Genomic DNA, 23,343 nt, shown 5'->3' with positions numbered 1-23,343 from the left:
GAGTTTTTACGTGCTTCGGAGTTTGTACGTGCTTCTGGGTTTGTACGTGCTTCTGAGTTTTTACATGCTATGTAATAAAAAAATCATATAATACAAAAGCCAACTATTCACATTTCAACTTTTAACTATTTACATTTTCAGCTTTTTCCTTTTAAACAAATTTAAAGTGAAACAACACAAAACACTGCAAACCACAACACAATTAAATGGGCCTGCATGAATAAACTTTCTGAATCCTTTATCATTCGCAACTGAAAATAGTTGTGGATGATTACTATACCTTTCTAATGTAACGCTGTTGTCCCTGGCTCTCTTTCTCTCTCTCTCCCTCCTGCTCTGTTCCTCTGCTACTGCCAGTGTAACTACCGCCCCTCCCCCCTCTTCCCAGCACAAAGCACAAGACTCGCGTGCGGAGTGAAGCAGAAAAAAAGTGTGAGAGAGAGGGTGAGAGAAAGGAGAAACGGCTCGCGATAAGGAGCCGGCTCGCGTCGTTCACGTCAAAGACCCGGCTCTAAGAGCCGTTTCGTTCGCGACCGACACATCACTAACCCGAACAGTTGGTCGCACCGGTGCGACCTAATATTTTTTTTTTTTTTTTTTTTTAGTCGCACCACTGAAAAATTTGGTCGCATTTGCGACCAAATTGGTCGCACTCTAGAGCCCTGGTCACCCCTAGTCAGTGGCAACTTGTTGGACAGGAAAACACACACACCTCGAATACCAACCGCAGACTTTGTTCACTTGACACTCTAGTCTGCGCGCACACACACAAACACCAAGTGTTTGCTACTTGTCTGACCTTCTCAAAAGGGAAGTATTGCTTTTTTCACAGTCTCATTTTTCCATCTGTCTCTCTCTTTCAGACACAGTGAACAGAACTCATGAACTGCTGTTGCCGTCTGAGCAGAGCAGCTCTGTGTGTAAGCTTGACTGAAGACACCCTCATAACCGTCTGTGTGAGGTTTCAAGAATCTCCTCCAATTCATACAGAGGGCACTCAGACACTGACAGACACAGGACTCACCTCTGTTTGGGCCGTGTAGCTTGACTGGAGACTGTTGAAGCCGGATGACTGTAAAACAGAAAGTGTCGTTTCAGACTACTTGCAATGAAATGATTGCATTTGAGATTCAAAAGCAACAGCAGCAGGTGTTTGTGTGCATCTCAGGCTCTCACGTATTATAGTGGCTTTCTGGTCACTCACTAAAATGGGGCTCTAATGCGTGCGCGAGTGCCTCCTGAGCGCCTCCTGAGCACTGTGTAATTGGACTTTGGCATGGGTCCATGTCACGAGGCTCCACAGGGGGGTTTAAAAAGCAGCGTGTATCATTTGCTGAACTTCAAATGAACACAAACACAGAAAGTCTGCCTGCAGACACAGTATGAATTCTCAGAAATTGTAATGATTAACAACAGGCAGCAAGGGACCCAAATATTCAACCTAACAGGGCAGCTCTTGTTTAAAGTCAAGAGAAGGATTGGAATAATCACAATCATCCTCACAATTCCTCCTTCATCATCAACATGCTGTCGTTATTGCCATCAATTTACCCTCAACAATAACCTTCCAGGTAATAACAGGGCAGGCAGTCCCAGCATGTCCTGAAGTAATTCCTAAAATGCCACACTTTCCCCCTAGACTCAGAGTTTTACGACTCAGAAAATTATGAGAAAATTGCATTTCCATTTAAACCGATCAGACTCAGATAAAAATAAATAAATAAATAAATAAATAAATTCAGGTAATTTGTGCTAGTAAATGATCAGATATGATTAGCATTATTACATTATTGTAATGTCATACTGAAGTGATGGACAACAGTAAAAACCCTTCGCAATTACCCAAGTTAAAGAATGACTTGTAACCTCAGGGAGTCATGAAATGATCTCCTTATCGCATGAAGAGAGATAAGACAGGATGCTTATTAAAAAAAAAAAAAAAAAAAAGTTTGCAACACAGCTGAGACCTTATGACTTTAGATATGAGGCTTTGTGGTAAGTTTCACTTAGAGTCCAGTATTTCTTTTTACAGTGATGAAGATGTATCCCAAATGGGGGAAGAAGAAACACGAAACAATCACGCTGGTTGGTTACAGTAGCTTAGCTGTGTAAAAGAGGGGAGCCTGCCCAGTGCTGCCGAATCTTAAAGCCAATCTAAGATCTCAATTATTTTGAATTGCAAAACCCTGCAAGAGGCGTCCGATGCTCCTGTCAGTTTGGCTGCACTTCCTGTTCACAATAATTTTCTTATCAGCTCGTAATGTGTGACCAGTTTGCAGAACTTCGATAGAGATAGAGCTCTTTTCTGAGAAAAATTATCAAAAGCACCTGTGTGTACGTCAGCTGGCAACAGTAGGATAATGCACAGAGCTGTATCGATCCAAGCAGAACTACAGCGTTTAGCACGGATCCTCATCGGGTCCAGAGTCAAAATGCTCCCAATGGTAAAACCTGATTTACAGAAATGCCTACCAGCTCTCAGGACATAACCTCCAGATCCACCAGTAAATATGAAACATTTGATTTTATTTCTTTTATGTAGCTGGATTTTCTTCCATTTAACATGTGTGCTCATTAGAGACCTCCAGCTGTCAAGAGGAGACTATATTGAGCTTTAATTACACACAGTTCTCATAAACTTTATAGAGTCTTTGACAAGTGGCATTCATAACCAGAGCATTAATGAGATCTAGCTCACAATTCACCACAAGTTACTGCCTGTAAAAACAGCAAATGTAACCTTGACCTTGAGCACAACTTGGGTAAAGACCCGTTTGATAAGGTCACTGGTCCTTCAGCCAACTGAGGACAAGTCCTCAGACCCCATTAAGCCTTAGGGGGAGATGGTTTTGCAGTGATTTGAGTTTGTGCCACACAGCAAGGAGCTGCTGGGCTCGAACACCCTTTCTGAGGAGTCTGGCTGCTCTGTTTGGCTTTCCTGTCCAACTACTACTTAAACAGGTGAGTCTAAACTGGCTGATGGTCTATCAGCAGTCTGATGGACTGTTGACCTGTCCATGATGTAACCCACCTTTCACCCTATATCAATACCTATATCTGAAACTCCCCATTTTTCTTCTTTAATGTTGCTGTGCATTTTGACTGCTGATTTAGTATATCACAAAAAGAGTCATCTTTTTACCCAGACTATTTTGTCCTCATAATCACTGAAAGCTATAATCGCCACTGAGATTAAGCTCAGAATAAATAGCCCAGTCCTAGTGGATTCGGGACGTTTATAGAACAAGAATTTCCCGAGGCATTACTAAATGTTTCCTTGTTCTTATTTTTTATTAAAGCAGCATTCAGACTTAACAGGATGCGTGCATTTCTGTGACTTCCTGTGTAAACTGTTGGAGTCCCAACTGCAGCTTCTGGTCACCGCCACCTTGTTACTGATTGCTCTTTTAGCTGCAGTACAGCTAAGGTGATAACAAAGAAATGGTTTAGTGATTATGAGGTCAACTGACCTTTCTGCTCACAATCACCACTGCAGTGACTTTATTTCTACGCATGATATCACTTCCATGCAGGCCAAGCTGCAGCCGTAGCATAAGATGATATAGCAGGCGAGTGTGTGATGTAACTATGTTGCAGCTGATGATATAACAAGCTCTGCAGGCAGATTCAAGCTCCACAAAACAAAATGCAATCCATCGTCTCAGAGCTCCTCAAAGAGACAAATAAATAGAGGGGGAATGCAACAAGGAGACAACTAAGGAGACTAGGTGAGGATGAGATAGAGATGCAGATAATGCACTCTCACATGTGCAGAAGTAGAAACTATTTACAGAAACACTGCTTTTATTTTAAATTACTTTAATAACTTCAGCTAGAAATAACAGCCCAAAGAACATAAGCAAGAAGTGGGATCTCTCTCTAGCCAGCCTTGGGCATCCCTTCATCCACATTTGTCAGGTGAAGACAAATGACAATTAAGGCCTTGCAGCACCAAAAGACTCTTGCAATGCCAGTCCAAAGGGTGTAAAAATATACAGAAGGTCACTCAACGAGGGAGTCATTCTCTACAAGTCACATTTGTGTGTGCACACCACGATGCTGCGCAGATACATGGTCTGACTTGTAGTAGTGGACCAGCAGATGATTAATCAGTGTTTTAAAGGCACACGAGCTGCCTAGTCCTACCCTGTTTGTGTGTCTGTGCATTAACAGGAATCCCATGTGTGTGCAACACCACAGCAAATTTTTGAATATGCAACATAACACAAAAGTGATATCAGTAATCTACTTTCTGTCAGGAAGAAACAAACAAACTGCACTTTTGAACCACAGCTTCCTGCAGCGAGGCAGGAAAAGAGCACTGAACTGCCTTGCTCAAAGGCACTTCATAAGGGATTTAAGTGAGATCTCGGATGTCATTCACAATTTTTTCTTGCTAAACAGGTAGTTCCTAGTAGCTCCTTTTGGGGAAAACCCCTTCCTGTTGATGATCATATGACTAACACAACCCTACTGAGTCTAAGAAAATTATATTTCTCTACCCCGAATACGAGGCCCTACAGTATAAGCTGTACATGGGGTTCACAGCAAGCGAGATTAAAGGTTTGCTTGGCTGTTGCACAAGTCACATACTTGCAGTTTGATTAAAAAATAAATAAAAAAAATGTTACACTCCTGGCTGAATTGCAAACACAGTCAGGTTATAACTGCTCCAACAGCGGAAAAAACTCAGCAGCTGATCATTTTTACTGCTGTTGTCACAGTGTTTGTAAGGATAATCAGGATAATCTGATCTGCTTCTTCAGCGTGTACGGCTTAATAGGAAAAAGTGATTTTTAGGCTTAAAAGCGACTCAACCGGTGTGACATAGTGGACTAATTTAGAGGTCGAATTATGACTGCAGATAGAAATCTGGGTGAGCGATGACTTTGTTAGACATTGGAGCAGACAGACTGGCTCAACGATAAACTTGTTGGATAATCAGTAGGCCTGCCAAACTGAGAGCATGACCCCCTGCAGAAGCCTGCAGCAGTTTCACTTTTCTGACACAGTCACTAACAGGTTTTAAAGCAGAGTACAATAGAGTAGAAGAGACAGATAAAGATTTGAATAGTGCAGATGAGCACGAGGCAAACTGCTGTTATTGGTCTATCACACATATTGGCACATCTGTTAGTTGAGATACACAGATATGAAGGATATACACGGACATTTGTCGGGTTTTTTTTTTTTTTGTAATAGAGCGGCTGTAGCCCTCTATTTAATATCTGCAGCACATGCAGCAGAGTACATCACAGCTTAGCAGACTACGGGCACCCTGATGGCTTCTGATTACTTGTATGCCTGCAAGCAGTTGGATGGTTCAAAGAAATGCAATGTTTATGGACAGCCACAAAAAGCAGACATAAAATTATAGCTGCTTAGATGCATGTTTTAATTGATTTAAAAGACTGTGTAGGAGGGCACTAGTAATTTTTGTGCCATTTTATGTCCTATAAGCTACCTTTCACTGTATTTGCTGATTTTTTAAATATTGTGTTTGTATAGCTTGAACCAGATTTGATATAAATGGGTCTTCGTAGTTAAATAAAGTGAAAAAGCATTTGCCTCCTTCTAGACTTCTTCCTGTTATTGCTTGATACATGTGCATGTTTCAGCTCAAACGCATTTTACATATCAGACAAAGATAAACCTAGTAAAGAAAAATCTGATTCTAAATCATTTGTTATGTGTTTCACATTACTGTGGAGGAATTTTGGCTCATTCTTCTTTGCAGAGTTGTTTTAAATCAACCACACTGGAGAGTTTTTCGAGTATGAACAGCCTGTTTAAGGTCAAAGCATCTCAATCAGATTCAAGTCTATTTGGAGGTGGACTTGGTGTGTTTTGGAAAATTTGCATAACCAAAGTGAGCTTGAGTTTCAGGACACAAACTGATGGCTGGACATTTTCCTTCAGGATTTTCCAGTATAGAGCAGAATCCATAATTACATCAATCACGGGACGCTGTCCAGGTCCTGAAGGAGCAAAGCAGCCCCAGACCATCACAGTACCATGTTTGAATGTTGATCATGTTTACACAGGAAGTCACAGAAACACACACATCATGACGTTCATTTTGTGAAATGATGTGTTAGTTTTATGCCGACTGTAACAGGACTCAGACATTCCAAAGAGTTCAGCTGGTGTTCAACTGGTGCACTCTTGGAGTATTTTTTTTTTTTTTTTTTTTTTTAAATAGGCTGGCCACTCCTGGGAAGGGTCAACACCATTTCAAGTTCTCTCCATTTTTGGATAATGGTTCTCACCGTCCTTCACTGAAGTCTCAAATCCTTAGAAATAACCTTTTCCAGACGGATAGATGTCAATGACTTTGCTTCGCATCAGTTCTTCAGTTTCACTTTAGATTGTGAGACGAAGAGTTTCTTTCTGAGATCTTTTAGCCTTCTTCATGTTGTCAGACAGGTTCTAGAGAAGCGATTTCACGAGTCAACAGGCCTGGCAGTAATTAGGCCTGGGTGTGGCTAGTTAAATTGAACTGAGCTGGCCAAAAAAAATGTGGTGAATCACATGGGGGCAATTTTTTTTTAACGCAACTTCAGGTAGATTTGGATAGCTTTTTCTCTTAATAAATGATACCATGACTTAAAAACTGTATTTTGTTTTTACTCAGCTTATCACTGTCTAATATAAAAATTTGTTTATTGACCTGAAACATGCAAGTGTGACAAATGTGCAAATAAATTAAAAAAAAAAAGCAGGCAAATACTTTCACACAGCAGTTTAGCTTAAGTAGTAAATCAGTCAGAGCCTAACAAAATGCCATGCAATAAACGGTATTACTATAAAGATGATAGTTAACAGCAACCCTGCTTGCCTATTTTATTTTTTAAATAAGTTTGATTGCTTTCTCAGTTGATTTTTATCTTTTTACTTGCTATAGAAATACTGTGAGAAAAGATTGTACTAAAATATCCTTAATCCTTATCCTTAATAACATTGATGTGGAAGATTTAAAAATAGCAAAGAGGTAGAGGAAGTAAAACACAGGCTAAAAATGGCAACGTTTGCATTACTGTGAAGTAAAGCTCGGTGCACTATGAGTGGGGAAACACATGCAGCTAATTTTGATGCTAGCTGACATGTAGCTGGAAGCAGCCACTGTGCTTTCGGGTAGTCTTCGTGGTTGTCTTGGTTCATACACAGACAGTCCTCCTTCTTTCTGCCAGGCTATATGTTAGCTGAGCCACCGGCAGGCATAACAGCCCACACAGCTGTCTTTAACCCCGAAACCCTGATTACTGCCGTCTAAACGCGCCGTGCAGCCGCTCAGTCTTACCTCTTTGACTGCGAAGGCGGCTCCGAGTCCACACACAGAGCTCAGGCGCGCTTTCTAAGCGTAGTTTATAATGAACTTGAGCTAGCCAGCCTTGTCCATTGTCTGGAGGAGATGCTGAGTATCTGCTCGCCAATGTTTCAAGCATTAGCCTTTCCCTTTCTGTCGCTCTCTGTAAAAATACTACTTCGGCCCCCTTACCGTAAACCGCCGCATAAAGGCGCAGTTATATTTTCAGCAAATAATCGCCATCGATGGTTGTCAAATAGGAAAGAAGACTAGGGTCACACATGAATACAATAAGTATTTCGAAAGTCAAAAAACGAGAAAATACAGGGTTAAAATTTTAAATACCATCACGACGAATAGGATATAATCAGAAATGCCGAGAAGGGTCTGGCTGCAGCCACTGGGGAGCGCCATATTGGGACCTCCACAGTAACCGGAAACACGTGACCTCCACAGTAACCGGAAGCACGTGACCTCCACAGTAGGCGGAAATACGTTCCTGCATGGATTTTTTTTCTTTTTTTTTGTCTCGTTCCTGCATGGATCATTAACATTGCAAATTGATCGTAAAGGTTGGTACAGAGTCTTCCATGTATAAATTTGCCGTTAATAATTATATACTTCTAGGAATCATCTACTTTGCTTACACCGATTACGTCGGCACTTTGTTAGCGTTACAACAACGGTCAGACCCCCGAGGTATCTAAAGTTAAGTGAGGAATGTGTGTACTTTTGACACCTCTGGTTAGCATTTAGTGGTCAGTTTCGGACATATTAGATTTTTGTTTGTTATGAACAAATTCGCTTCACTGCTTTTCACTATCTGACATCAATGCACATTGTTCCATTTACTGCATATTGCGCTTTATTCATGTCTTTCGAATGAGCATTGTAAAGTTCGTCACAAAGAGATTTATACATTTATAAATACTAATATTGTCTATTCCATTCTGTTCTGCTTTTTTATTGCCCAGACTTTATTTAGCCTTTGTTAAATTGTCTGTTATATGTCAATAGATACGTATGTCACAAATAAAAGTTTCTTGTAAATTATGTTTTTGTAAAGAATTTTCTCCCCAAATCTCTTACATGCTAACTGTAACGTGTTATTTCTGCCTAAACCTGAACTTAAATGTGTATATGGTGTTTATCTGTTTTTCTCTCTGTTTTAGATGCTCATATCAAATTGGAATTCTGCCACCAAGCCAGAATTGCAGGAATGCACCACGTGTTGGCTGTTTCACTGCCCTCTGTGCCCCACTTTCAGCCCTACTGTCAAGGCAAAGATTGAGGAGCATATAAATGGACACATTAAAAATGCTTTGCCTTCAAAGGTATGTTGGTATTAAATATACCTCATAGTTAAAGTTATAAATATGCACTTCTTTTCAGCACTGTTGCAGTCTCTCTGTTGACTTAAAAGTTGCTTTTCACATTGTGTGTTTTTATTAAATAGTATTTTTTTTCTGTTCACCGCATTCCTGACAGCTCTTGTGATCCACACCATTTTGCTTTAATTATTGAGGATGGCTTGGATATTTTTGTTAATATGTACAATCTGATTGTTAGATAAACTGATTGCATTCTATACAACTACATTTAAATTACATGTTGTTGTTTTTTTTCTTTTTTTTGTCCTCTCTTACAGACAAAATGATATGCCGGTGCACTTTCACTGCCCTGTCTGTAACATGACAGTCATACAGCGTGGGGATATGGCAAGGCAATTATTGTCATGTCAGCGTTTAGGACTGCTCCCCACCGAACTCTCCGAGAAGCCCCATCTCCCTCTCCATGTCTTGTCTCCAGCATCTACAACATTCTGAATCTTCAGTAGAACATTCATGTGCTCTACCCTCTGTGCTAAATGAAACTGTGGCTTGTAGAAAGTCCATGAAAATCAAACGCCCTCAGTGTGATCTTAGTCTTCTTACAAAAAAAACTTTAAGGCTCACATGATGAGGAGGCATTCAAACAGATCAATAGATGTTTGCTGGCCTGTTATCTGCAGTGTTTTTGTGTAGAGGGACTTCTTCCTCTTTGTTTTTCAGTTTGCAGAGGACATGGAGCTCTTTTTAAAAGCATGTGCTGACAAGCAGAGACTACAGGTCAATGCCACGTTTGACATTTAATGGACAGATGAAGGCCCTGCTGTTTGTGTTTTTTATGTGTTATTTGTTTTTCAGTGTACAGAATTCCAGTTAAACTTATTATAAAATGTTGTTCACTTGTTTTATGTCCATACTTATAGTCAAAAATTTAAGTGTAAATGTAACAGCATTGTTTATACTTGTAACTTTAGAGTAAAAAGCTGATTTTTGATATTAACATTAATGTATTACCCGGTAATCAATAATATTGTTACACATTTTACGCATTAACCCTCTGGGCTCTGTGCTGGCCATTTGTGGCCACTTCACTTCTTCTTGTTTGACTACTACACTGCAGTGGACCAAAAGAATGACACAGGTTTGATCTTAAGGATCTAATAGTTGTGTGTGTTTGTGCATGACATTGCAATGAAAATATGTATTTGCAAGATAGACTGGAATAAATTATGACGCATCAAATATCACACAGGCTGCAGTGAATTTTTGTTGATACAGGTTATTGAGCTTTGAGGTTCCCAGTCAAACTTATCTTTGAAGCACATGCTAAAAACACTTTTACTCTTGTACATTTCATAACAAGACACTATAGCCAAAGTATTAACTCTCAAAAAAATTTCAAAGCTGCAGCTGCAGCACATACAGCAACGAACACTTAGTAAATGTGTCCTGGAGTTTCTGCAGGTACAAAAAGTGCTACTGCTGTAAGTAAGCCAAACAGCTTCCAGATCACTTATATTTCTGGAAAGATGGTAGGAAGGAATCAATTAGATGCCCCAGACTCTACTATTAATAATATAGCAGTCCCTCGTTAATCGCAGGAGTTACGTTCTAAAAATAACCCGCAGTAGGTAGGTGAAATCTGCGAAGTAGCCAACTTTATTTTTTACAATTATTACACATGTTTTAAGACTGTAAAACCCCTCACTACATGCTTTATACACTGTCCTCAGACAGGCACGAACATTTTCACACTTTTTTCTTTTGTTTAAACACACAAGTTCAAACCTTCGTAGAAACATAAGTCCATTATAAAATGAAACCGTGCAAAACGTTTCGTCGGCATTGTTGTGTTTGTCGGGGAGAAAACTTACAAACATACAGTACAGCACTTCAGAGTTACACTGTTAGCGATCAAATATTTATATAAATTCGACAAACTAAACTCATTCTGTAGTGTACAGCAGCGGTCTCCAACCTTTTTTGCACCATGGTCCAGTTTAATGTCAGAAAATATTTTCACGGACCGGCCTTTAAGGTGTCACGGATAAATACAACAAAATAAAATGATACAGACAAAGACAAAAACTGTGGTATTTTGTAAATATAATAATAAACGTGAATTCATTGTGTGATTGTGTAACTTTATTAGCAGAGTGCTCATGAAATGCACCAACAACATTGAGAGCAACATCCTCCTCTCTGCTTCTTGACGCTCTCTGGTCGCTATGGTAACGCGTAAATAGTTCTTTCAAAATAAGACACACGACTACAACACGGGAAAAGACCCAGGGAACCCGACTTAACGATTAAAAACCCTGAAAAGCATAAATTTCACACATGAGCCTCAACTCTCGCGGCCCGGTATCAAACGGGCCCGGGTGTTGGGGACCGCTGCTGTGCAGAAGACACGGCACTAGATTAATTGACAATGGTCTACAGCAAGCAGAACGCACAAAACAATGTGCGGTTAAGAAAAAAAAAGAAAAAAATCAGCGAAACAGCTGATTCAGCGGAAACAGTTGTCCGCGAAAAGTGCTGATAAATAATTTATTTTTAAACAATCTGGTTTAAAACACTTAGAATCAAATTTATTTATCAGCAGCATCAATAGTAACAAAAATACAATTTAGTTTTCGCTGTCAAAGTCGATCTAAATGAAGTTACGTGTTTCCGGTTACTGTGGAGGTCACGTGTTTCCGGTCACTGGAGGTCACGTGTTTCCGGTTACTGTGGAGGTCGCAACATGGCGCTCCCCAGTGGCTGCAGCCAGGTGCTCTTGGAAATGCCGGGGAAAAAAATAAAAAGAACTTTACTTACCTCTAGTGGACGTGAAAACTCACTACAGGAAAACCCAACAACTGCTTTGCGCATTCGTGAACACTTTACGGTTAAAACGCAGCGTGATGGACATTAAAACAAACGTGAGGAGCACCAATCGGCTCCCAGGACAGGCGGGACCCGTATGGATAACGGACCTAAAAAAAATCTCCCAGTCTATTATTATTAACGGACACGTTTGCTGATAATTACCTGACTGACTATAAGAAACGATATGAGAATGTGAATGCGTAGGACACAGTGGAAAGAAGATGCTGTCTGCCGAGCTGGAAACACACTAAAGTAAGTCACAGCCAGCGATTAGCACAATGCTATTAGGCTGTAACAGCTAGCTCCAATTGCAGCGTTTTTAATCTGACAATGAATAAAATTATGGCATTAAATTATTATTTCAAAGCGGCCATCAGCGAAATGTTGTTTGATGCTGCAACGGAGAGCATAGCTGACACCAAATAATCCAGTTAGTTCTGATTCCTGCCTTGCTGTCAGTTTTTAAATCCACTTTTTATGCTACAAAAGCATGCATTTGTCATTATTTAACATATTTTCTGATTATAACACGTGCACTTGTGGTCTGTCTGTGTGCAGCTTCTGTCTGTCTCCTCCTCTGGTCTCCACTGAGTGAGATGTCTCTGGCTCAGAGGGTTTTGTTGACCTGGGTCTTCACCCTGGTTTTCCTCATTATGCTGGTGCTCAAATTGGATGGAAAGGTAACAGTTTTCATGGCTTCATCAGCAATCTCCACCCAGTCTCCATCCAGTGACACATTCCTCCCAACAACCTCAAGTATCAGCATCTTCTCCCTTTCCTCTCTACAGGTGCAGTGGAACTGGTTCCTCATCTTTCTCCCTGTCTGGGTTTTCGATGGCATCCTCATCCTCATGCTCGCCATCAAGATGGCAGGCCGCTGCAAGCCGGGATACGACCCGCGCAACGGCTCTCCAGACCTGCGCCTGCGTAGCTGGTACCTGACAGCCATGCTGCTGAAGCTTGGCTTCTGCTTGACGCTGTGCGCCAAGCTGGAAAGGCTGGCTGACGTGAAGCTGACGTTTGTGTGCATACCACTGTGGACCATGTTAATGGGGGCGCTGGTGGAACTGGGGTTGAATATCTTTCCTGAAAGGAGAGAGGCTTAGTAGCCGCCTAAGACCTTGGCGTGATTTGCATCACCCTCGACAAACCTGTGTAAAAACACGAAGGCAGACATTGGGAGGAGATTTGTGTTTATCTGGTCTCGGCTTTGTGAAATAGGAGCTTAGCCTGATTATGTTTCCAAAGAAGAATCAAATCTCCACTTCAGCTATCAGTATTACTGTTAAGAACAAGAGACTTTGTGTAGGCAGATCACACAGTTGGAAGTGCACAGATTTCATCATAACTTACTCAGAAAATGTGGCCTGATCTTCATCACACTCACAACTGCAGAGAAACACAATCTGGCTAAACTAATGAAGCACAAACGGGATTTTGCATGATGCTATAAAAGATGAAATAACTCCCAGACCCAGGCTGGAGAATGGACGTGAATCTGAAAAAGCACCTTAATGAGATCAGAGAGCAAACAAAGCCTGGTTCTTGATAAAAATCTGCCCTTTTAAAGAAAAACTGGAAGGGGTGAACCACGCTTTCGTTTCGGTGACTTTCACAGGAACTTTGAAGAAGCATTTGCAGGTTCACAAAACTGGAAAATAAAGCTACTGAATGTTTGTCGAGTCACACTAAGAAGAACTCTCAGAGGATATTCAGGAAAGTTGCCAACTTGCCAGGGAGGTGAAAAAGAAACCAAGGGTAATGACAAAAACACCTCCAAACAGCTGAATAAAGTTTACCATAAGAAATGTTATTGGAAGAACTTGAGGAAGAAAAGCACACTACAATACATGCCATATTTGGAAAAGACTATATCTGAGCACTGTCTTTTGGACAACAGTAAATAAAAGCTCACCCCAACAGCGAAGGTACCATCATGGTTTGGAGCTGCTTTGCTGCCTCACAGCCTGGACACCTGTCAGAATTTATCACCTTAACCGGAGTGGACATTGTTGGTGCTAAAGGAAGTGCAATGGGTCTGGACTGTGAGCGATTACGCTGTTTTTTTTTTTAATACAAATATATACATGCTAGTTTAGTCATATTATAATCTTAAACCTTTCCTGCAGCTGTGGGTGTTCAGGCCTCACCAGACACGTGTGCATCAGTAGAGCTGGGACTCTACTGAGCTGCTACTAAGTCGTGTAAACATGGCCAAAATAGCTGAAAGATGGCCATATGGGAACAGCTGTAAATGTAAAACTACTGTGAAGCCAACACTGGAAGCAAAAAACCCAAAACATCCTCTGATGCTTTGTGTTATTATGGATTGAAAATGTCCAGTATTGTTTTTCTAAAGTTTATTTTTGCTGGATGTAACTGACGGCAGCTGCACAGGCAGGAACTGAATCTACTTCCTGTGTAACTATCACGCTCGCTACAAACTACGGTGTAAATTTTTGCTTTGTTTTCCAGGTTTATTTTTTAAAACTTTTAAAAGACAGCAGCGAGCTTAGCTGCAAACACAGAAGTGGGGGATTTAAGAAGCATCTGATGTGCCGTTTTCCACAGGCTGCCCTCTCTGCCTTATACAAGTTCTCTTTTGTACTTTCATCATCATGTGTTCTCTTTAACTCAGTCTCTGCACTCAAGTCCAAAACTCTGATCACAAATAAACCTTTGTGTGGTTGAAAAAAAATTGCAGTTTTAGCCACGAGAGCACCAAGCTGATTCCAGTTTCATAGTCGGTTGACTCTGTGCATGGGTGAAATGTATTTAGTGCCATCGGTTGTTTCCTTGTGTTATTTTGCACTGCACTGAGAGAGAGAGGAAATGCACACGTTCTTTTGAAATTGCATGCATGTGTTACAATAATAAACGAGTGATTTACATTACACTGTGTGCCTCATAATGATGCTTAAAAAAGTGGTTCCAAATTGAAGGATGGCATCAGCTAGAGCTTGTTGAAAACAAAGTATTGTGGTTGGGGAAAATCCCTCTGGGACGTGCCCTGAAATGAACTGTGAGGCAGCCAATCAGCTAACAGCAGGGTGTGCGTGCACGCTCTCACACATTAGCTCCTCTGAAACGCGCGCACGAGTTTATCTGGCGTTACGTAACACTCTAATTTAATGGTTTATGACAGGATTTTAAAGTTTAGATGTATTTGTATTGTGAAAAAAAATAACTGGGAGAAACTATCCAAAAAACACCTTTAAAGAAGATGGAAAAGGCAAGTATCTCATTTCATTTCATTTTATGCGACTAAATATTATAGCACCTTTTTTTTTTTTTTGCTTCACTTAATGAGCAGCTATGTTTGCAGGTTAATTTAGCTCTTGAATGCTTTATCTTCACAGCAGATAAGCTCTGACTAAATAAAAGGTTATCTAAGAAACAAATGTATCCAAAATGTCACAATAGAGTCAAAAATATAACAACTTATTTGTGATTTTCCTTTTTTTGTTTGACATTAATCAGCACACAACTTCTCATCTTTATCTTGTAGGAGGGGGGCGCAGATCAAAGCACTTGCTGCTGCGTGAGAAAGAACGTTTTCACATGGCTCTCTGCAGTTCTGTGAAAAACTAGCCCAGTAATAACTTGAAGTCATCATTTCCTGTATGACTTTATCAGTGTCTCACATCATTGTGGAGGAATTTCGGTCCAGTCTTCTTCTATCTCGCTGTAGTATTTTACTTAGATTGAGTTCTGGACTTTGACTTGCGGTCCTGTGGATGCAAAAGGAGCTCAAATCAACATCCCTCCATCACCGTGCTTCGCAGTTGGGAAGAGGTGTGTGTTTTTCACCGAACATCTCCATTTTGTTCTGGTCTGTCCATGAACATTGTTACAGACATCTTTTGGATTGTCCAGATGTCCAAATAGACTCTCCAAATAAGCCATATCTGTTCAGCCTTTTTCTAGTTGTACTGTCATTCATTTGAATATTTCGCATCCTAACTGAGGCCTGTTGTGTGTCTGTTTTATAGAGGCCCTCACACTCGCTGATGATCAGTTAATCAAGAGCATTTAATTAGCAGCACCTGCCTGCTACCTACCCCTTAATTCCAATGGCAGATGTAAGTATGTACTTTGAGTTTCACACACTGCTTCTGCATTTTGGTTCAGTTTATGTTAAGTAATAACTGTACTTGTTTGTGAAACTAGTTCCAGTTTACTTTTTAATGAGTAGCTCATGTAGGACAGGCAGCATTATAAGGAGCAGGTTTTTACCTGTTTTAAGGCATTTTTCTATCTTTCTTAGTGTTAATAAATTAACTTATTGCTTTGGTTTTGGTTTGTACAGTTTCCCAACGTGCGAAAACGTTTCTCTTACTGGAGTAATTAGAGTAGCAGTAAGTTAAATATGGGGAAGCAATAGTGCATCTTTATTAGCAATCTTGTGGCGTAATATGTAACAATATGTCTCTTTAATGCCATCTGGCAGTTTTTGCTTTACTAGTTTTGTTGTTTGTACTTGTATTTATTTATTTATCATATTCAGCATTCTACATACAGTTCTATTGAATTAAATCTATTTCTTGACTTATTGAGCTCCTTTAATGTATTTTTCCTATTGAATTAACTCATTTTAGTATCATTTGTGTTTTAAATATTCCACTTTATTCTAATAAACCATTTATTTAGGTAATGTATAAATAAATAAATAAAGTACATCTTATCCTATCTGCAGAGTACATAAGGGTTATTTCACATTTCATGCTACATAATAAAGCAATGAACAGAATAAAATTAATAGCACCCGCAGTAATTTACTAAATGAAAGAATACCATGCACTCACTGACTGAGTGCATTCACAGTTGAGCGAGTTGGTTTATCATGAATGATCCAAAACTAATTTCACTGTCTCTGCACCAACTTCCTGCCTCGATCCTGCACTTTAAAGGTCAGCTGAGCTCCCCTGGCAGGAAAGGATGAAGAGAGGAGGGAGGAAAGGCTCTTCTTAGCTGGATTTGACCCGACACACAGCAGCCTTGAATTACAGAGCTACTGCATTGTGTATGTGTCGTCTGCTCAAATCTGGACCGTTAAAAACTGCTGAGCTCACTGCCGTAGACTGCAGTGAGGGGGCGGCTTGCATAACAGGGAAACAGAAGCCGAAAACACAGGCAGGTGTACGCTGGACAGAGGTGGAGGAATGGCTTTGAAAATAAGAAAGATGCTTCCAGCAAATTTCAAAGTCAGATGGGTGTCTGTAGGTTTTAAGCACATTCACAAAGCCTTATAAAGGACTCGTACGGCTAAAGTGTAAAGTAAAGTTACACTTTACATATGAGAGATGCTTTAAGTAGTATTTTTTTCTTTACACTGGCTGCTAGTATTTGAAAAGAGTTGCAGATATTCTAAGGATGTGACTTCACTTCTAAGGAGCTTTAAAGTGTCTTTCAGGTGCATTGAATTGATTATTTTTTAGCATCAGGCCTCCCACTGTTTGCAAACACTTTGCAAACCCCTGAGCCCTTGGGAAGGGCACCTGTAACCGGAAGGTCGCCGGTTCGATCCCCAGCCTCTCTGTCCTGGTCGTTGTGTCCTTGGGCAAGACACTTTACCCTACTGCCTACTGGTGTTGGCCAGAGGGGCCGATGGCGCGATATGGCAGCCTCGCTTCTGTCAGTCTGGCAGCTGTGGCTACAACCGTAGCTTGCCTCCACCAGTGTGTGAATGTGAGAGTGAATGAATAATGGCATTGTAAAGCGCTTTGGGTGCCTTGAAAAGCGCTATATAAATCCAATGCATTATTATTAATATATCATCTTCAGAGTATGTCAGGATAGTGTTGACGGTTTTATATTTCTGCCCCCAAGTGAACAAAAAAAAAATTCAGTTATTGCAGGACATTTTGTGGAAGCTTACTAAAAAATGCAATTGACATAAACTGTATATAAAAGATGGTTGCACCTATAGTGAACACTCATTTAAAAGCTAAATTACAGATTCATAATATTTCACTCTACAAAACTGAAGCACGGATGGCTGTTAGTGAAATCATCCACACAGAAAGACATTAACTGTTAAAAATTCTTCAATACTGTCGGCGCACACCTGACGATTAAAGCGGCAACCTTTAATGGATCGACTCCCACCTGCACTAAAGTCTCGCAAGTGTCATGCACGGTCGAGAAAACACAACCAGACCAATGAGAATCAAGTCATACATTGAACCTTTTATTAGCTAGGCTCATATTTAAAGTAGAAACCACACTACAAGTATTTCTTTCCCCTTTACAAAACTCATTATGTACACTACAGTGCTGACAGTTAAAAATAACAGAAAACAAACAAACAAAGAAAAACGAGATAAATAAACTCTGTGAAAACAATTCTAGCCCCTGAAGACTTTTTGTTTTCAGCCATAATTTTTTTGTCACATTTCTACAAAAAAATATAGAAGTTCCTGTCGTGTTTCTGTAACATCCAAAAGCCAAAAAGCGTAAAAAGAGCGGCATAGCGCCTCACAACTGTTATCAAGTGCTTAATTATCACCTTGCTCTCCCCCAGAGCCATACAGTGGAGAGTTCTCACTGTGAACTCCGTTGAGGCAAACTGACGACAAAAAGCTAAGGCGTTATCTGTCATTTTCCAAAAATTTTCAGGCTTGTGGTGAAACGAATCATTAAGGAAAAGAAACCCAAAAAACCTTCTGAACACTGCTGAACCCTCCGACCTCAGACTGCAGATGTTTGGAGAGCTTTCAGCGGCTTTAGACACCAATTTAAGGCTTTGCTCTGATTTTCCAGTTAAAACTAAGACCCCTTCACTGTATGTCTCTGGACCATTTAGTATTTCACAGTTAAGGACAGGCACTGGGGAAATGTGGGCTACATTAGCAATATCGATAGTAAAAAACAAAAAAGACAAAAAAAAAAAAAATCAAGACACCAACAAAGATACACAACTCTGTGACATGCACCGAGACAGACGAGTTTGACTCTCATGATCAGATATTTGGAGAAACATATATTCTTCATAGGCGCTGCTAAAAATTCCACTTAAAATAATTTACTGTACTTTTAAACACTTCAGTCTGTGGTTCATAAATAAAACATTTCATAGACTCCACACTGTAGAGAAAGCAGACTTCAGGTAAATAGATAAATAGTGCTTTGGAAACGAGCTCTTGACAGCGTACCGTCTGTTTTCGAAGTGTAAATAAAAAAAATAAATAAAAAGTGAGCCTGAATGCACTGAAGTTAGAGTCTTGGAAGAACCTGAAATTGCCCTGTGGATAATCTAATGGAATCTGCAAGTCTCGACTCAAAGTTTCCACAATAATACCAACTGCATTTTCACACACACTAAAACTGCTTTGATGAGTCACGTTTGGGATGTCTTGGCTATGCTGCATCTGTATGATATTGCTCTTTGAATCCTAGCTCACAGTGAGCTGTCAACGTAGCTGCTTGTTAATAAAACACACAGATCCGGTTAAGGGGATAAAAATCGAGGTTCAGGATGTGCCCTGAATGCGTTTTCCTGAGACTTCTGGAGGCCCTGGGTCGAGTTTGTTCACAAAACTTGTTCTCAAAATTAAGAAACCCTGGCACACATCCAGGAGACGGGCGAAAAACAAAAAAAGGAAAGCAGCAAAATTACACAAAGAGCTCTGCCCACTGTGGCGTTAAGGGCAGCCAGCACAGGACAACCTCAGTACTTTGAAAATGTGACTCTTAGTGGCCTGACTGAATGCAGTTCTACTGCATGCTGGAGCTCAGATAATGTTGAGTAGCATTAAAAAAACTACGGCAACATTATAGCATTATAGCTCTAAATACAATATTAGGGAAAAGTACTGTGATAGACTGTATAGTACAGTACAGTAATGAAGTGTAGGAACATTAAATCAATACACCAGCGGTGATCCATCATTATTTCAGAAACAGTCTTGGGCACGGAGAACATACGAGCAAAAAAAAGCCACAAAAATGGAAGCATTAGCTGCAAGTTTCACGAAAAGGCCACACTTACAACCTTTATTCTATATTTATATAAATATCTGACACAAGTCTGGAGAAATCTTCTCTTCCTACATCTGACAGGCTCACAGATAATCTGATGTTTGAAAGGAGTTATGCTCACTTCACTTAAAAACAAAACAAAACAAAAAAACAGAGCCAGACAGCAGTTTGGCAGACGACAAGGCTCATTTGAGCCTGAATAATCTCTCCTTCAGAGTTCAGATGGCTAAAGGCCAAAGCTACCTGTAAATGAAAGAAATTCTCCATCACACTTTTTAACCTGTGCACGACCAAAGCATCTGTACAATCTAAGCCAGTTCAGTCCAGAGGTGTGGGTTATATCGAGTCCAACGCTGCTTGATAAACTATGATACTGTGTCTGCTTTCTCCCTCTTTAGTTATTTATTTTACATTGTTTTACAACAGCACAACCAAAATGAAACCTTATACGTATACAGTCATTTAAAAAGAGTTTCATTATGTACAAAAACTATTATAAAATCTGCTTCGGCTCCTCTTCGTGGTTTGGGGGTGGGGGGAAAACAGCAGGGCGAGGTTGAGGTGGTGGGTGAGGAGGAAGAGGGGGAGGGGGGTGTGGGGAGGAGGATGGCAGTGGAGGAGGAGGTGGGTGAGGGAAAGACTGTGACAGGGAGAGCTGAACCTGCATGGATGCTGAGGTCTGGTATTGCGGTTGTAGGGGGTAAGCACCCGGCGGCTGCGAGAGGAAAGGCTGAGGGGGGAGGAAGGGGTGGGAGGTGAAGCCGGGATGCTGGGCGGGGAAGAAGGTTTTGGCGAACTGGTGTGGATGGGAAAGGTGAGGGGAGAGAGACTGGGTGTTAGTGAGGGGAGAGCTTAGAGGAGGGGAGGCCATTAGTGGGGGCTGGAAGTACGGCTGGGACTGTGTGGTGATATTTGGTTGGTGATGCAGGTGAAGCGGGCTCAGGTGGACCGAATGTGGCGGTGCTTTCTGGGTGAGAAAAGAGTTTAGCGTTTGAGGCTGTGTGGGAAGTGAAGGACTGGAGAGGGTGTTTTGGGGGAGCCCTGGAGGTCTGTGAGGGACGTGGGAATGCGGCAGGAGAGGGGAGAAAGAGAGGGGAAGCATCTGAGGGAGGGGAGGAGGTGGGAGATGCTGGGGTGTATATTGCTGCATGTAGTTTCCTTGCCTCGAGGCGTCCTGTGGTGGATGTATTGGCAAATCCACGGATGTCCTGGAGTCTGAGTCTAAAGTGTGAGTCCGTGCCTCTGGGCGTGTTTGTGTCCGTATGTCGATCCCTGTGTAAGTCCATGTGTTGATTTCGGAGGGGTGTGTCTTTACATCCACAGTGGGCGACCCCTGTGACCACCCCTGTGTCCGTGTGTCTGTGACGGGGAGCGAGTCTTTGTCCTTGGGTTGATCTGACTCCGAGGAAGGAAGAGGCTGAGAAGAAGGAGGAAGTGTGGAGAGAAGAGATTCCACTGCAGGCTTGAGACTTGTCAGGGATGAAGAGGAAGCTGGCAGAGGGGAAGATGTGGACACCACAGCAGAGGAGGACGAGGAAGAAGAAGAGGTAGAAGATGGATGGGAAGCTGCAAAAGTCGAGTGCAAGCTTGCGACAGGTGAAGGTGAAAACGCTGACGAGGTGGAAGACTTTGGGGATGATTTCGGAGAAGCTGAAGAGGAGGAACTTCTACTGGAAGACGTTGTTCTGCTGTCTAAGAGATGATGGTGGTGGTGATGAGGTTTAGATGATATTTTGGGTTCTGTGTCCCGATCAAGAGGAAGGAACGCAGGAGGGGACATAGTGCGAGGTGGAGGTGATTTATTCTTGCAGGCAGGAGCTGGAGATTCTGCCTTCACCTTTGTAGGAGGTGAATCCTGCCGTTTAGGCCCTCCCTCTTCAGCTGCCCTCTCCATCACCTCCTGTTTGTCTGAGTGCGCTGAGAGAGCAGGCTGGGACGGGGGAGGTGGATGCTGAAGGCAATCATCGTCCTCCTCCTTTCTGCCAGTTGGCAACGTCCTGCTTTCTGCCACCTCAACTTCAACATCCTCCTCCTTTATCCTCTTCTTCTCATCCTCCTTTCCCCCCTCAAAAACCGATTCAGTCTCTTCCGCTTTCAGCTCAACCTTCTCCTTCTGCTCCTCCTCCCCCCCTTCTCCCTTGTGGTACTGCAGGAGGCGGACATGCCATGCCAGGCTGCAGACAGCAGAAACTGTCTTGAACTGGTGGATCACATTGCGGGGGATGAAGTAGATGTCATCGTGGCACAGGCGGATGCGAGCATAACGAACGCCTTCCCGCCGCAGCTGGTTTAGTTTGGCGTCGTCCACCCACTGCACACACTGTACCAAGAGAGGGCGGGAAGATGGTTAAAGATGGAGGAGAGGAAGAAAATAGATGTCATAATACCATGAGAATAAGAATTTAAGCAGCAGAGGGCCATGCTGACTTAGATAAAGTAAACAAAAGGACATGCATCGCAAAACTGATTGAAAACACAGTTACAGGTCAGAATGAAAGTATTACTAACATTAGAAAAACAAATTTATCTAAATTCTTTATTAAGATTTAAATTAGCCTACATCCTTCCAGTTGTCTGATATGCACTGCTTCACAGGACACTGAGAAAACCGGCTGCATGAAGTTAAAAGGCAGCAGCCTCTTGCTAACAATTCGAGAGTTGTTTTGGTTTCCTTTAAGGATGCCGAGCTGCATTGAAATGGTCTGCAGGCTTGTTCCAATCCCCAGGGGGGACATTTTGCTGACGCACGATTCAAAACTCACAGATTAAATAAATTCAAAATAAAATTCCTTTGCATAACGAGTCAGAACAGCAGCAGCAAGACAAAATCTTGTTCTCTGAAGTTGCTTTTGATCTCCTTGAGTGCAGGTTGTACTTATGCAGTCTGCACAAGGGGAGCTGGAGTCTCTTTATCTCAAAAAGGAAAAGAAGCTACACAGACTGCAAAATCAAAGCTGACAGAAAGTACTAGAGGAACTTTAATGTGTTTTTTTAAAATAATTTGTATTTTTGTCATTTTTTTTTAAAAAAAGGTAAAAAAAAAAGAAAAAAGAGCAGTGTGTTTGTTGTTTTTGGGGAAGTTAGATTATGGTAAAAACGATGATGCTTGTTTTGGCAGTAATTCATTAACTATACTGCTCAAATATTTATTTCACTTTAAATAAACATTTATCTTACGGGGGATTTTCCTGAAATTTAAATAAAATTCACATGATACATAAATAAATATGAAAAAACAGTTGGTGATCACAGAGAACGTCTGGCAGGGACCTGGATCGAGACTAGTGTTTTTTGACATTTAATTCTTCTTCCACGGAAAGATGTCTGCGGGTGCAGATGGACACAACAAGAAGCCTGGTTATTAATCACTTGGTGTGAATTTCCTTCATTGATTTTGGAAAAAACAAATACCAGCAGCCAAAAAAACAATCTGCATTTACAAGTAGCTAACTGTGAGGTGCAAAAGATCAGCATGGAAAGAAACTAATCGAAAACTTCAAACGGCATCTGTGAACAGACTGACTATTAAAGCTTGTTGCTCGTTACTCGTCACTGAGTCTTAATAATCTACGTAACAAGGATTGCTAAGCAGATTAACCCGGTGAAATAAACTAAACTACATAAGCAAAAAATAAATACAGAAGAACTATAACTATAATTATTTACTATAGTAACACTTGTCTTTTCTTTTCTTAAGACAAACCTCTAGCTGAGGTTAAAATTGTCCACCGGGTGGCAGCATCCATCATCAGGTTTACACTCAGTTGATATTTTGGTAACACTGTATCCAATATGAGTTATTATAAAGGTCAATTTACTGGGAGTAATAGGAGTGAGTGAGCACAGGTGTGTGTGTGT

The 23,343-nt window shown here is 41.1% G+C and overlaps 3 protein-coding genes and 1 long non-coding RNA gene across 7 annotated transcripts in view; 2 read left to right on the top strand and 2 right to left on the bottom strand.

Moving 5' to 3' along the window:
• Positions 1-7,491, bottom strand: part of LOC134646652 (protein PHTF2-like) — a 60,654-nt gene extending 53,163 nt beyond the window's left edge. For 3 of the 4 annotated variants that reach the window (XM_063500513.1, XM_063500516.1, XM_063500515.1), the window contains exons 1-2: positions 7,301-7,491; positions 1,025-1,072 (exon numbers count right to left, since the gene is read on the bottom strand). The gene's annotated coding sequence lies outside the window, so the exon portion shown is untranslated. The remainder of the gene's footprint in view (positions 1-1,024; positions 1,073-7,300) is intronic. The other variant, XM_063500514.1, reaches the window with a different exon arrangement.
• A 299-nt stretch (positions 7,492-7,790) lies between these two features.
• LOC134615895 (uncharacterized) lies at positions 7,791-9,881 on the top strand. The gene is made up of 3 exons (XR_010091370.1): positions 7,791-7,878; positions 8,479-8,640; positions 8,955-9,881. It is a non-coding gene; the product is annotated as an uncharacterized LOC134615895 (long non-coding RNA).
• Positions 9,882-11,594: 1,713 nt separating this feature from the next.
• On the top strand, positions 11,595-14,399 carry LOC134646946 (transmembrane protein 60-like). Its single transcript, XM_063501002.1, has 3 exons — positions 11,595-11,757; positions 12,064-12,185; positions 12,294-14,399. Exons 2-3 carry the CDS (start codon positions 12,102-12,104, stop codon positions 12,609-12,611), a joined length of 402 nt encoding a protein of 133 aa, XP_063357072.1. The 5' UTR covers positions 11,595-11,757; positions 12,064-12,101; the 3' UTR covers positions 12,612-14,399.
• Positions 14,400-17,682: 3,283 nt separating this feature from the next.
• LOC134646624 (lysine-specific demethylase RSBN1L-like) overlaps positions 17,683-23,343 on the bottom strand; it is a 41,229-nt gene continuing 35,568 nt past the window's right edge. Inside the window, exon 9 of the mRNA XM_063500474.1 lies at positions 17,683-21,805. Within this exon, the coding sequence (XP_063356544.1) occupies positions 19,979-21,805 (1,827 nt within the window). The 3' untranslated portion in view covers positions 17,683-19,978. The remainder of the gene's footprint in view (positions 21,806-23,343) is intronic.

The sequence above is a fragment of the Pelmatolapia mariae genome, linkage group LG17, assembly GCF_036321145.2.
Source record: "Pelmatolapia mariae isolate MD_Pm_ZW linkage group LG17, Pm_UMD_F_2, whole genome shotgun sequence".
Taxonomy (NCBI): Eukaryota; Metazoa; Chordata; class Actinopteri; order Cichliformes; family Cichlidae; genus Pelmatolapia; species Pelmatolapia mariae.
The sequence above is the reverse complement of the archived record's forward strand: the minus strand, read 5'-3'. Positions and strand labels throughout refer to the sequence as shown.